Here is a 15002-nt window from a genome sequence, read left to right on the forward strand (position 1 = left end):
ACCTATGAAACTATACAGGCTTCAGGAGCAGAACTGTACCCTCTGGTTGAGTCTAGAACTTCAGTATGTGTAGCAGTACTACCTTGGAGGTCCTCATTCCCATAATATGCTCTTTCTCCAGTGGACTTTGAATGGATTTAACATAACCAGAAACAGCAATAGTATCTTCAGTAGCATGTTACAATTATTGCAATCTTACAGCAACTGAGTTTGCCTCCACTGGGCCTGCACAAGTCCAGGCCTCTCATTAGTCAACCGCAAAGTGAGGGTTCTAGCTCTGTCTGCTAAACTATTGGCTACAGAAGAATTCTAGGGGAAAGACAGTCACTGTCTTTAACTATGTACCCACAGGTACCTCGATGGATAGTTCCAAACACATAGTTACATAGTCGGCCCTGTTCATGCTGGGTGGTCCCAATACAAATCAAAATACATTAATACGAGACAAGGGCTTATAGGGAACATGAGCAGAAGTAGGAAGAAGATGTGACAGGGTGAGGGGTGAGAGGAACCAGAATATATTATACAAATACAGAATGCTCAACAAAATAAATAAGACTTATAATAAAAGAAAATATAAGAAGCATGAATCCTCAATGAGTGCTTGCTCTAAAAGATAGGCTTTGGCTTCTAGGGTGAAACTAGATACCCCAGTTTGTTTACATGGAAATTTACACTACCCCTCCATAGTCTCAGCAGGGGTTTTTGATATAAATAAATAGAAATAAGATGGTGACTCTCAGGAATTTCTTCTTGGTTTGTTGTTCTTAGGATCTTGGACTTGTATGGGTGATCTTGTCCTCTGGGACCGTGTCCTTTACCTGGGGAAGGTAAAGAAGACAATTGGGAGATGAGCAGATATCAGAACACTAGCACCATTTCCTGGCCACCTGGCCTTTTCTCACTTGACTAGAATTTGCAAATGTCACCTTGAGCAAAGCAAAGCTTTGTATGGCTTTGTTGTAATTCCACTGGTCATCATGAGGGCATCTGTGATAGAAGATGAACAGGGATCATCCAACAAGAAAAGATAACACTGACAACAAACACAAAGGCATTTCCTGATCTATGTGACAGAAACACAGCTCTACACCTATTCCAAGGTATTGCAAAAAATGAACCTTCTGCTATAATATGAGCAAATTCCTGAAAATACAAATGTCACCTATTAAATGAACAGGGTCTGTAGATTTTAGGGAATGATGAAATAACTATTTTAAATGGTTACTTAGCTTACTGTTTACTGAGAAGTAACTGTTCAGTAAGAAAGTAAATGAAATAAAATACAGAAGTGAAGGGCTGGAGAGATTGCTCAATGGTTAAGAGCACTGACTGCTCTTCCAGAGGTCATGAGTTCAATTCCCAGCAACCACATGGTGGCTCACAACCATCTGTAATGAGATCCGGTGCCCTCTTCTGGCCTGCAGTCACATATGCAGGCAGAATGCTGTACATAAAATAAATAAATAAATCTTTAAAAAAAAAATACAGAAGTGAAGCCTGTATGTTCCCATAACTCACTCTCCTACCTCAACCTCACATCACTTTACCATGTACACACAATACTCACTTTTGAGACCTCTCAACATTCACGCCAGACTGGGAACAGAATGTTGGCATCATCTGCTGTTGATCTTGAGAGAGGGAAGGCAAATGGCTGGAGGAGTATGTGTCCATAGCATTGGAGGCACTGGGAAACCCATAGACATTCCTCACAGACAGCTTGTCATTGATGATACAAAGGCTAGAGGAAAAACATTCCCTGAGATTGATGGAAGAACAGACAAAACTGTTCTTCCCAACAACTGTCATGCTGTCATTCTTCAACAACCTATGTTTCCAATATCCCTGGTTATCTATAATAACCCCAGAGAGTAAGTGCACCGTTGCATACTGTCTATATTACTAGAATGACAGGTTCAGCTTTAATTAAAGAATGGTTTAGGGGTTGGGATTTAGCTCAGTGGTAGAGCACTTGCCTAGGAAGCGCAAGGCCCTGGGTTCGGTCCCCAGCTCCGAAAAAAAAAACAAAAAAAAAAAAAAAAAGAATGGTTTAGCCTGGTGGTGGTGGCCCACACCTTTAATCCCAGCATTCAGGAGGTCAAGGCAGGCAGATCTCTGAGTTCAAGGCCAGCCTGGTTTACATAGGAGTTCCAGGACAGCCAGGGTTGCACAGAGAAACCCTGTCTCAGAAAAACCAGAGGTGGGGGAGGGGAGAAAGTGAAAATGGTTTTATGTTCTCATCTTGCCTTTTATCAACTAAAAAGAGTGGACAGTATAAACAACATCTTTTAGGAAACAGCTATAAATGGGCAATGTGACTTAAACAAATCAGAAAAACAAGTGAGTACTATAGCAAGAAAGAGCCTGCTGGTCTGACCCCAAAGTTAACACTACATTGGCCCTACCCTTGAATCTACCTGTTGACCTTCCACAATATAAGTAATACCCCCAAGAACTGCACCACCACATTCTCATATTGATGGCTCCATTCTGGGGTGAGAGTGCCCATTCACAACCAGCACTTACTTGAATTGTTCCAGGTAGCAACGAAGATCCGAGTGAAGGCATGAAAACACCCTTGAGAGCTGCCCTCCACTTTGAGAACGAGAAAAAAACAAAGCATCCTTATTATAGTTACACCTGCTTTGCACCCTCACAAAACATCCCTCACTCAGGGCCCTATGCTGCAAGGGCCCAGGACCACTCAACTATTGGCTTGGAGTCAGGGGTCTGTGGTGGAAATGGGGGTGGGGGCAACAAGTGGCATCGTCCACTCATATCGATGGATCCCCTGCCACATTCCGGACCCTGTGAAAAATAACGTCCAATGTTCACTTGGGCTCTGATTCACATCTGTCTGGGGTGGGGAGTAAATAGCACCATTTGCAAACGGGGAAATGCAGAGCCTAAGCAACTGGTCCAAAGTCACAGAGTGAGGATCTGGAATGAGAGCCAACCAATCCTGCAGCCCATGTGCTCTCCCTCACCCAGGAGCTGTGCAGCAGACAGGCACAGTCAGACCAGGATGGTCTGTGGGCAGCAGAACAGAAGGGAGGGCACACAATGAGAGGAGCTGGGGAAATTCTCAGAGATACAAGTCCAGGTCAGGAAGCAACAAGGGATCTGGAGACGGGATTCTACCAGCACTCACCTTCCTTGAACAACCCACTAACAGAGAAGCAGAGCGTTTTTTCCTGAAAGGGAAGAAGCACAGAGGGACTCAGGGTCCTGCCTAACTCACTGCCAGCTTTCTGAGTAAGCGGTGTGCCCTATGGAAGCAGTAGGTGCTTACTGTTTGGAAACATATGTCCACCGAGAAGGAGGTCAAGTCATGTTGAGTTTTGGGCAATGCACGAAGGAAGTGAATAATGTCACATTTTTTGTGCTTTAGCAGCTGCTTCCGTGATATCTGTAAAGAAGGAAACAGAAAGATTTGTGTCTGTGGAGTTGCAATGCTTTGCACATACAGCGTTCCCAAGTTAGAGACGTACACTAAAGGGTCCAGGAACAGACAGATAGATTGAAGTCAAGAAAATGTGGCAGGAATAGGGAGGGCAAAAACAGGAACCTTAACGTCCAGCATTTGTGATTGTGCCTTCTATCCCCCTTTATTCTGCCCAATCTTGCCCACCACACACTTACAAGGATCCTTGAGAACCTTCATACTTCTGCTATACTTGACGTACTCACACACGCTGCTCCTAGAAGAAAAGGAGGAAACAGTTGTGGTGGTCCAGTGTGATGGTTCCAAGGGATTTCCTGTATCTGCTGGAGAACAGAGTGTGGTGATTTGGGTCACAGTTTGAGCTGAAAGTGCGACTCACGCGGATAAGTCCATGGTACTGAAAGGGACGGTCAATGAGAAGCAAGCATCAGCGTGGTAAGCATTGAGGAGTCCCTCCCGATCTCCATTGTCATAGATGAAGTAATATCTTTTGGGAAAATGACAGAGTGGGATAATCTCATTGGTTTGGGTCCAGAATAAGATTTCATAGTTTTATCAACTGGAGCTATAATCTTATACCCACCCCTCCCCCACCCCCATTGTTCCCTTTTGTCAGAGTCCCAGAGGTACTTACTGCTGCAGGAACTGTAGGACCAGTGTCTTTATGGACTCAGATTCAAAAAAACTTCTCTGAAATAAAAGTGAATGAGATGTAGGTGTTCACCCATTCTTACACACAAATTTAAACCTATCTCCTCACCTTGAACGTTGATATGGTCTTTTGATCTTCAGGGCCACAGAGAGCTGGTTTACATGACTCCTGTCCATCCTGTGGGAGGCAAGAGAATCAATGAACAGCTGGAAGGTGATGTTGGATGATGAAAGAAAGGGACGGGTTTACAAGAGCCTTAGGAATGTCACTGGAGCTCTTACTCCTCTCTTTGTTCTTCACTTCTCTGCTCTCTTCCCCTCTGTCCCTGTCCCTTCTCTCCCCATCCCCCCCTTCCCTTCGAGTGCTCATGGCCAGCCTTTCCTCTCCTCTCCTCTTCTTCTCTCATTAAACCTCTCCACGTGGGGAAAAAAAAGGAATGTCACTGGAAGTAGTGCAGTTGGCATGGCTTGCCTTTGGCAAGTTCCTCTATGAATCTGACTCCCCTCACCCTCTCTCTTTTTTTTTTTCCGGGGCTGGGGACCGAACCCAGGACCTTGCGCTTCCTAGGTAAGCGCTCTACCACTGAGCCAAATCCCCAACCCCATCACCCTATCTCTTTGAGGCGTAATGCACAGCTTCAGAAAGATTAACTTGAGCAAGACCTATTAGCTGTAAGAGAAGATTGGCTACAGTGTCAGTCCCAGTTACAGAAATAAATAATCAAAGAACACACTTACCAGGCTCAGTAACTTGGGAAACAATTCCAGAATTGAACTACCAAAAAAAGTAGCCTTATTAAGAATTATGCAATACAAGCATTACATAGTATCCCATTAATATATGAGTTAGATGGCATGTTTGGTTCACTCATCTATTGACATAAATATAGGAACACTGTGAAAATCATACAAATATAACTGAAAGTAAAAATCCCCTCTTTGTGGAATGACCTACAAGAAAGAGGCTTGTCTTTCTCTCTGCACTCCCCTCTCCTTATGTTGTTGGGTGGCTCCTAACTGCTCTGGTTCCTTTATCCAGGCTCACATCACAAGAAGCCACATTGGAGGAGCCAGAGTCAAAGGACTCCTGCCCCCTCCTTAGAGTCCCCACAAGAGGAAGTTTTGCAGTGAGCAAGATGTGGGATGGGAGCCCAGGACCCCTTGGTGACCACCATTGTAGAGATCTGGGCCAGGCAGGGATATAGCATGGCTCAGGATTCAGTAATTGAAGTGAGGGAGATGGTGCTGGAAAGGAAATGAAAGTAGATGAGGGATATGTCAGGAAAACCCAAGACAGTGGAGGCGAAGGGCAAAAATGAAGCCACACAACAAGAATGAGAGATGACAGTACTCTCTACCTTTCTCAGTGCCAGCAGCGGGATATGACCTACATGATGAGGCTCAGGCTATAAGCTTTCTATCAGGTAGTGCATCTTTGGGGCTGCTCCTGCAAATCTGAATCTAACATCTGATTCTGGGAAATGACCAACAGGCAGTTCCCCATTCAGACATAGACTGCAGTTAAAAGGGCTCCTTTGCAGCAGTCTGCTCCTTCATTTGCCCTAGGATGCTCCAGGGACCCAAAGCAAGAGAAAAGGCAAGACTTTACAGTATTGGGTACCATTGTATGCTGGACTTCTCTAGAAACAATGAAGGAGTTTGAGAGACAAAAACATTCCCCAGATGCAGGTGTCTCTTATGGTCACTATGTTCTCTCCTGGAGGTCCCTTTCTACTTGTGCATGTCTGAGTTTCAGTTTAATCCAAGGAATCAATTCACTTCTCTCAGGCTATGCAGAGAACCTCTTTTACATTTGGTAGGATTATGAGCAAGGTAGGTAGATAAAAAGAAAGGAAGAATGGAGGCCTCTTGCTCCAGGAAGCCCTCTGCTCCCTGCCATTGGCCCACTTCTAGATCACCGATTCAGAGAACCCATGTTTCCCTCCAAGGAGAAATGAGCCCCCAACAGTAGCCCTGAGTAAGTAATGTTAGCATCATTCAGAACTGGCCTCATCTAGCATAACAGAGCTTTTGGGGCAACCTGGGACAGACGAAGGGACTCCATAGGAGTAAGAAAAGGGGAGCTCCAGTTAGGCTAGAGGAGGAAATGCCATCTTTCTGGAATCGCCTATGTGTTCAGACGTAGGAATCACACCCCTGATTAAATGAAACGATGGAGGGTCAGATGGAATGGAGGGCTGTAGGGACAGCTGAAGATATAGACAGAGGGGAGGGTGAACCTGATCCCCCAAGAGAATCAGAACTAATCCTCTTGCAGATAAACTGACTTTATGTTACTGGACTTATCCGCATGGTAGTACTCAGAGAGCTTTTGACTGCACATATCTCTTCTATGCCTGAGGCTTGTTCCTTGGCCATCTTTCCTTCAGAGTTTGCCTATAATCATGAGAACAAACGCATGGATTAAGAGAAGTGAAGCAAAAGATGTCTAAGCCCTCTTTCCCTTGCTCCATCACCAGTAAATCCACTTCCCTGCCTATTGTCAACACTCTGGTGATCACTTCTGTTCTCTCTCAGAGGAACTGTGGGAGGGGGGACTGAGTGGAAGGCAACAACTGGAATACAAATAAAATAATTTAAAATAAAAAAGAAAGATCCCAGTATTATGCCTTATCTCATTTTTTATAGAAATTCAGTTTGTCAATAGTAGGGGCCATTGCCATAGTATCAAGCAAGCCAAACAGCTGATAGGATCTGCTGTAACTCTGATTCAAGGGCAAAAGCTATGACGGGGAAAATAAAGTTAAAGCTACTGCAGGGAATATCTGAGACCAATCTAACTACAAGCTAATCCCTCCAGTCTTACTCTTAAAAACAGCAACAAGGATAAACTATTACCTGAGTCACGTCCTCTTCAGAGATATTCAAGGAAGGAGTCATATACCTTCTAGGACTCAGTACCAAGTCAGTAGGATAGGTCGTCAAATCTTCAGGAGGCAAGAACAGATAATCAGAAGACTGAGACAGTGCCACACCAACCCCTCCTGGATTTACAATTCCTACATTTCCATCCCAGTGAGATCCTTCTCCCCTCATTTCCTCTAGACTCGCTTCTACCATTCATACCTTGGTCAAAGGGGAGACTCTGCCTATTAAGAATGCGCTGAGAAGTATCACACTGTTGGTTCATAGTCAGCTGCAGAATTACAGATGGAGTTATGTGACTCTGAGGCTGAAGTGATAAAAAAAAAGACGGAGAAAGAGATAGGCCTGGCTGTAGGTATACAAGCAGCCTTCAGTTTACATTACCTTTGTTTGATCCATCTTTTCTGATTTCAGCTCTGTCACCGAGTGGGGTTCATCACAGGGGCTGATGAAGATTGATATCTGCAGTGAACCCATGAGAGTCCGTGTTAGCACTGAGAACCAAGAAGCCCCAGGATCATAAAATATATTGTCCCCTGGCTCACAACTTTTCAGTGACAGCCTTAACACATACCTTATTATCAGTCTCATCTCGAATCTTGTCACTGATAGCCTTCAGCATAAAGGCAATGTTGGGATCATCAACAAAAAAAGTGGCCTGCATTTTCTCATAGTGAAACTGCAAGGATAAGGGTGAGATAAATAAGAATGTTCAGACAACTGTTATGGTTAACAGAGTCCCTCATCTGTCCTGTTTCCTCTTGTCCTCTGTTAGGTCCTCTCTTACCTGAACTGGAGTGAAAGGGATGCTGCACTGGCTCTGAATCAAATTCAGCATCCACTTCTTATCATATTTTATGCCAAAAGGAATCTAGGATCAAACATGAAAAAAGAACAGAAGACATCAGCAAATTGCAATTGAAAATTTGACTTAATCAAACAATAGTGCTCATCCCAAAATACTCTATGAGTCTGTTTACATAGAAATCTAAAAACAATGTAAACAAATCTATTGTGGTAGAAAACTATAAGGAGTTGCTTAAAAAGTGACATGGGGCAGAGAGGAAAGAATAAAATACTCAAGTTAATAAAGAAAAAACGGGAAAAAAGTGAACAATTATAAAGGGAGACATGAATGCTCGATGTGTTTGATAGGCATGTTGACTGGGATAATGGTTTCATAGATGGCCTGCCAAGTATTAAGTTATATACTTTTTTGGACTCTCTTTTGAAATGTATTTCTTTTATTTTGTGCACATTAGTGCACTGTCACTCTCTTCAGGCACACCAGAAGAGGGCATCGGATTCCATTAAGGATGGTTGTGAGCCAGCATGTGGCTGCTGGGGATTGAACTCAGGACCTCTGGAAGAACACTCCATGCTCTTAACCACTGAGCCATCTCTCCAGCCCCATATTATATACTTTAAATGCATGTGGTGTACTATCTGTAAATTTTCCTTTTAGAAACACATAAAAAGAAGAAGACCCAAGCATATTTTTTCAAGCTTTAAAGCAATATCTAAAGATTGGACAAATTTCATTATTTCTTTTACATTACTTCTTGATTCCCGAATTGCCTTTCCTTTCATTTGGGTGGTTTCCGTTGATAATTCAGATATTTGAATCCACTTTCTTTTAAAATCTGAATGGATTCATTTACTTTGCATTATTTCCCTGATTTTTGAAATTATAAACATAATTTCATTTAAAAGGCCATAATAAAAGACCTTACCTACAGCAGACCTAGCTTTTTTCTTTAACAAGAACCCCAAAGACACAGTAACAACAACTTCTCCCAATACAGACATACCAATTTTAGCAAAACAGCCTTCTAATATAGAGTTATTATATCTCCTTAGCATTTCTTTCTTTCTTTGCTTATACACAACCTCCTGTCTTCTCTCTATAGTTACCCTAATCTCTTTATATTCCTTCTGATTCCTCCCTTGTTTGATGTAGCATGTAGGCTCCTTTGTCAACTCCTATGCACCCAGAAGAGCACCTAACGACTCTACACACGTTAAACACAACTCCTCTTGATCCTTCTTTTAAATATTAGATACATTTTACTGGGGCACTTACTGTGACCTTAAACCAGTTCTCTGAAGTGTCATCTTGTTTGTCTCTCTCCATTTTTCTCTCTGGAGGTTTTGCGCCCTCCTCCATATTAACATTCATTGGGTCCCATTTATGTAAATTGAGTCTTTGATGATGGGACAGAATGCCATATGGAGTGCTGTGAAAAATTAAGGGAAAAATAATCCAAATACACTTAGAGATCCTCCAATAAACCATTTGCACCACTTGTACCAGTGTTACCAAAAGGATGTTCAACCACTGGGAGATGTAAACAACATATTTAACCACAGTGTTATGGATTTCACTGGCTGGTATATTTCAGCCATTCTGACTGGTCACTTACTATCTTCTTCGAGTATACATGGAGCATTACTCATTGCTAGCTCTCCATCTTGCTGGTGATAAAATGAAGTACGCATTGTGTCACTGATGTACTCAGTCGAGTTGAGAAATCTCCGTCGGAAAATACGTCGGCATCTCATTCTTCTTCGGAAGGGGTTAGTTTCAGACCTGGACTCTTAAATTAAAATCAATACATCAAGGAACAATTTTAAAAAAATGATTGTAGAAAAATATAATGGCTAATGAAGGTTATAACCCACCCCCCAAAAAAATCTGCGAGCATTGTAAAAAACATCAAAATATTTCACTGTGCTTCCACTCCTTGGAAGATGAGAGAGAGAGAGAGGGAACACTCACAGCAAAGGAGAAAACACAGTGGTAAAAGTTTGCGTTGAATAATTGGTCTGTGATGTTACTAACCATCTTGCCCTTCTCACGCTGAGTGATCTGAGACAAATTATGTTTCATTCCTCAATCTTCACTCTCTCTTCTGTTTGAAGAATAGTAAAAAAAATTATGTTGGAAGTTGTTTTTATGGTTCAAAGATCAAAGGCAAACTCCCTGCCTGAAAGAAGAACTAGACAAGAGATAACATGAAGCAGAACAAAACATACAGGTTGTATCTTGCTCATATATTATCCTGAAGACTAGAAAAAGAGAAGAGAAAAAATTAAAGGAAATATGTTAAGTATATTTAACAGATCTTAGTTGAGAAGTTTGCAAATTAAAAAAAACATCAAGTTCAAATAAAACTATTAACAGAAGAAAAGTCTGCATTGATTAAAAAAAAGAGAGAGAGAGATGCTCAGCACTTTAGAGGACTTGCTACTCTTGTGGTGAACAGGAGTTCGGTTCCCAGCACACACATGGTGGTTTGCCACCATCTGTAATTCCAGTTTCAGAGGATCCAATGTCTTCTCCTAACTGCCTCAGCCACCAAGCACACACATGGCACACAATCATACATGAAAGCAAAAACACTTGGAACATAAAATAAATCTTCAAATTTTTAAACTAAAACAGAAAACAGGCTGGGGAGATAGCTCAGCATGTAAAGGGCTTGCCACCTATCCTGACAGCTGGAGTTCAATTCTCTAGACTCACGCTGTGGGGGAAGGGAACTGTGTTCCTTAAGTTGTCCTGTAACTTCCAAACATGCACCCACATACATACAGTCAGTGAATGAATGAATGTTTAAAATAAAACATCCCTTTGGGGTCTGAAAGCACACATAATAACAGGCCATAGAAGACAAAAAAAGGTTGGCACATGTTCAAGGTCAACTGCTCTACATACTATCATCTGTGCGGTAAAGGAAAGTCAATAGCACTGATGAATTTGTAGGCAAATCTAAGTACTTATTATATAATACAATAACTTTTCTGGGACATATATGTGTATCTTGGATCTATATTATAATGAAGACAAGAAAAAGAGAGGGGAAAATAGTAAAGGGGATGTGGTAAGCATATCTCACATATAATGAAAATGCCATGTCAAATCAGGTGAGGGTAAATATAATGATAATGTTGTAATATTTATATATTGTCTGAGGGCAGGTAAAAAAATAATGTATTTGGACCAAATTATACCTATGATTTAATCAAAAGTAGGCTAAAGATTCCAAATTGAAGGCAGAAAAGGTCTGATTACATAAAAAAATTCCATCAGCTACATATGGTAGAACATCTCTGAAATTCACCATGTGGGATACTGAGGCAGGAGAATGAGGATGCAAGCCCAACTTTAGCTTCTAAGGAAGTTCAAGGCCAGCCTGGCTTACATAGTGAGATTCCATCTGAGAGCAAAGGAAGGATTCTGTCAAATGATCTTTTAAATACATAAAATTTAATTATAAATACTTTTTTAAAAAGGCAAAATATTCTCAATTATATATGGGCACTTAAAAATTGAACTCATGGAAAAAGAGAGTATGATGTGATGACCAGAGATTGGAAGCTGGAGAGGGGGAGATGAATGAAGAATAATCTATGTGTATAAGATAGGCTATCCATAGCAGGGATAAGTTCTAACATTATTTTCTTAAGATTTGTGTGTTTACATGCACACATAATGAATTTGTGTATATCTGTCTGTCTATGTGAGTCTATGCACACATGCGTGTGGAGGCATTTCCATGCATGTACAGAGGACTGAAAGGAGCATCAGGTCTCTCAGAGTCAGAGTTACAATTGCCTGCAGGAAGCCTTTCTTGCTACATGACTGTTAAGACTGAAACGCCATTTCCCATGATTATTCTGCAAGTGTTTTTCATGACTGAGCCATCTCTCCATTTCTAGCACTCTGCTACACAATAAAGTAGTTATATTCAACAATAATTATATATATATGCATTGAAAATATTTATAAAATAACAAAATAGATATCATTTTTGTACTATGCAACTACAGGTTTGTACTGGAAAAAGAAAAAGCACATTTTAAAGAAAGAAGTTCTATGGGCTAGTGTATCTTCTCCCTCACATGCATAAGGCTCTAGGTTCCATGGCCAGCACTGCACAGACTAGGGGTGATGGTATTTTTTGTAACTCCAGCATTCAAGAGGTAAAGGCAGAAAGTCACAAGTTCAAGGTCATCCTTGCCTACCCAAGTTCAAGATCACAAGAGGCTACAAGACACACTGTCTCAAACAGGAGGAGAAGGGGAGAGGGATGAAACAGGAGAGGAAAGGATGTTGCCGGGATAAAAATTTCAATTAGCAAGAAGAGAGCTTTTGGGTTGGGGGATTTGGTTTCAGCGGTAGAGCGCTTGCCCTAGGGAAGCATGAAGGCCCTGGTTTCGTCCCCAGCTGAAAAAGAAAAAAAAAGAAAAAAAAAAAAAAAAAAAAAAAAAAAAAGAAGAGCTTTCAAATCTGTATTTGCGGGCATGTCTTAATATAAAGATAGAAGACTGACTGGAGGAAAAAATAAGTGGACAAATAAATAACAGATAAATCTATCAGACAATAGTTCATTTGCAGGAGGAATATTTAAACATGATGAGAAACAAAGCAGGCACAGTATCACATGCCTGTAGTCCTAAATACTTGGGCCGGGGGGCAGGCGTGTAAAGCAAAAGGATCACTTTAGTCCCGGAATTCAAGAACATCCTGAGATGTCATTTACATACATATGCATATATATAATATGATTTTATATTTGTACATAAATATATAACAAATGGGCTTAACTCAGGTGAAAACTTACACACGAGTAAAACATTTCAGAACAGTTCACATGACAGGCCATAAAGCAAGTACTTCTATAAGGATAATGCAGTGTTCCGAATGACTCAAGTGGATTCAATGTTAATGTTTGCTTCCCTGTCCCTCTTCTAATACTAGTATGAATCCAAAGAATATTAATTTCCACCAAACCAAACTTTAGGTCATATTTTCTATTTCTCAGATCCTAGGCCTGAAATGATCCAAAGCTTAATCAAATCTTTCTTTTCAACTGGAGGTGGGGGAGAGGGATAAGAGGTGGGGGGGGGCTGCACCTCATTTCAGTTAGAGCCACAATAACGGACGCTTTCCATGGGGGAGGAGGGAAACATGACAATCTCCTCAATACCCATTTGATCTTTGTCTTCTGGAGAGGGGAAATTACACAGCTTAGGGAGTCCTGCCACCCCGACTCCACACTGTTCCTGCCTAAAGAGGTCACCTAAGTGCCATATAAGAGAAAGGTCAGCATCACTTCCACCCCAACTCCTGGGCAAACACATCATGCTCAGCAACTCACCCATGGTAGGTCCTGAAGTACCTTGTCACAAATGTTCTTATTGTGTTCTTCTGTGTGGTCTAGAGCTGAAAAACTGAAGAGAGCTGCTGAGAAAGAAGACAGCAGGCTTCAAACAACCGTTACAAGATGGAAACCCTTACCGGAAGTTTCATCCCATAAAGCATAGGGAGGAGGACCCCAGAAGGTTGGCAGAGTAGACCAACTTCCTGTTTTTCCTGCCTCCTAAAGTTTCTACCAGCGAAGCACCCAGGGAGCTCTTTCACAATGAACCACTGCTATACCAAAAGCCAACTAGAGTCTAAAGCCTTGAAACTCTGGTACTTGTTGCTACAAATGCACGGCGCTTTGCATTCCGTGATCTGTTTTGGCTACATTACACTGTGTTCTTTATTCTTTGGGAGCTCCGAGTGCCCACTATGAACCAGGCACTGTACTTCTGTTCTACATCAGATCTACTTACTCTCCCCTCCCCAACTCCTCAAGAAATTATCTAACCTTAGAATCACCAGCTGATTGAAGTTGTGGAGGCTTAATGGGGTACAAGTTATGTCTGGAGATATTCACCTGTTACCTTGGGAAAGAGAGTAGAACAGAACCGTGGCAAAGGGTGAGCCCCTCATGTCCGGTTTGAGTAGAGTCAAGTAACACCCTTTGTTTTCTTAAGTTAGAACAAAGTACCCAAATGTTCTGAAAAGTGTCATATGGTTGGAACTTACATTCAGTTTATTCCAGAGACAGAGACCAGAAAGGAGAGAGAGATGAAAAGAGGAAAAGCCGGAAATAAAGGAACTGGCAAAGTTTATTGAATCGTTCTGATGTTTTAGTGAGACTAGAGAGAAAGTTGTCACTGTGGAGAAATGTCTCGATTATAGACAGGAATGAAGTTTCAAACCTGTCAGGCCTCTTTCCAAGAAGGTGGGGGGAAGAAAAGGGATCTAGATTCTAGTATATTCACAGACTTTCTCGAAATTCTTCTCAAACTTTTTGGCAGTTCAGTTTTTGTCTGCATGGTCTGTGAGATGAAGTCTGGCCACTGAATGAACTGAACAGATGCTCTCTACCTCTCTCTGTTTCTTTCTGTGTGTTTATGTCTCACTCTCTGCCTCTGTCTCTCTTCTCTGTCTCTCTTCTCTGTTTCTCTCTCTCTCTCTCTCTCTCTCTCTCTCTCTCTCTCTCTCTCTGTGTGTGTGTGTGTGTGTGTGTACACATCTAGGGTGAAGACAATATAATATAGGAAAAACACATAGCTACAAAAATAAATTGCCAAATCAAGAATTTATTTTTTATACAACAGTATATGACCAGTTTTCTATTTGTGTGTATATGTATGTGGGAGAGAATGAGAGTTGGAGTGAGAGCAAGGACATGTGCATGTGAAGGTCATAGGACAACTTAAAGGAGGCCGTTCTCTCCCTCTGCTGTGTTGGCTCAGGGGATCAAATTCTGGTCTTCAGTCTTGGCATCAGGCAGCTCAATCTAGTTAGCTATCTCAGCAAGCTTTGTGTAAATCTTTCTATAAACTGGAAAATTCTATGGCTTCAGATGTGCAATAATATTAAGATGTGAGGCCATCGAAAGGTGACTAAGCCACAGAACCTCTGGACTTAGGGGTTGGATTATTACCTCCATGAAAAGCTTTTAAGGAGCATGTCTATATTGTCACCACTTCAGTCTTATGATGATGTGATAGGTTTTTCTTTAAAGCAGAGAGAGGACCACTTCCACATACTATTATCATGCTGCTATCATAGGTTTGAACTCACTGTCCTCCACAACCATAAGCAGTATTTGTGTTTATGAATCATCAGCTTTTAAGATATTCCATTATAGAAGCCCAATTACACTAGAATAGT

At 41.6% G+C, this 15002-nt stretch overlaps 1 protein-coding gene across 1 annotated transcript; it reads right to left on the reverse strand.

Moving 5' to 3' along the window:
- Positions 1 to 767: 767 nt before the first annotated feature.
- On the reverse strand, positions 768 to 13769 carry Nxf3 (nuclear RNA export factor 3). The gene is given in 21 exon segments (XM_032889447.1): positions 768 to 821; positions 930 to 990; positions 1571 to 1744; positions 2526 to 2598; positions 3155 to 3197; positions 3296 to 3412; positions 3638 to 3704; positions 3828 to 3935; positions 4083 to 4138; positions 4209 to 4277; positions 4838 to 4874; positions 6388 to 6409; positions 6412 to 6496; positions 6959 to 7047; positions 7187 to 7292; positions 7560 to 7664; positions 7773 to 7856; positions 9069 to 9222; positions 9409 to 9427; positions 9430 to 9582; positions 13721 to 13769. Coding segments are annotated over 21 exon segments (1725 nt in total).
- Between the last annotated feature and the right edge of the window lie 1233 nt (positions 13770 to 15002).

The sequence above is a fragment of the Rattus rattus genome, chromosome X (genome assembly GCF_011064425.1).
Source record: "Rattus rattus isolate New Zealand chromosome X, Rrattus_CSIRO_v1, whole genome shotgun sequence".
Lineage (NCBI taxonomy): Eukaryota > Metazoa > Chordata > Mammalia > Rodentia > Muridae > Rattus > Rattus rattus.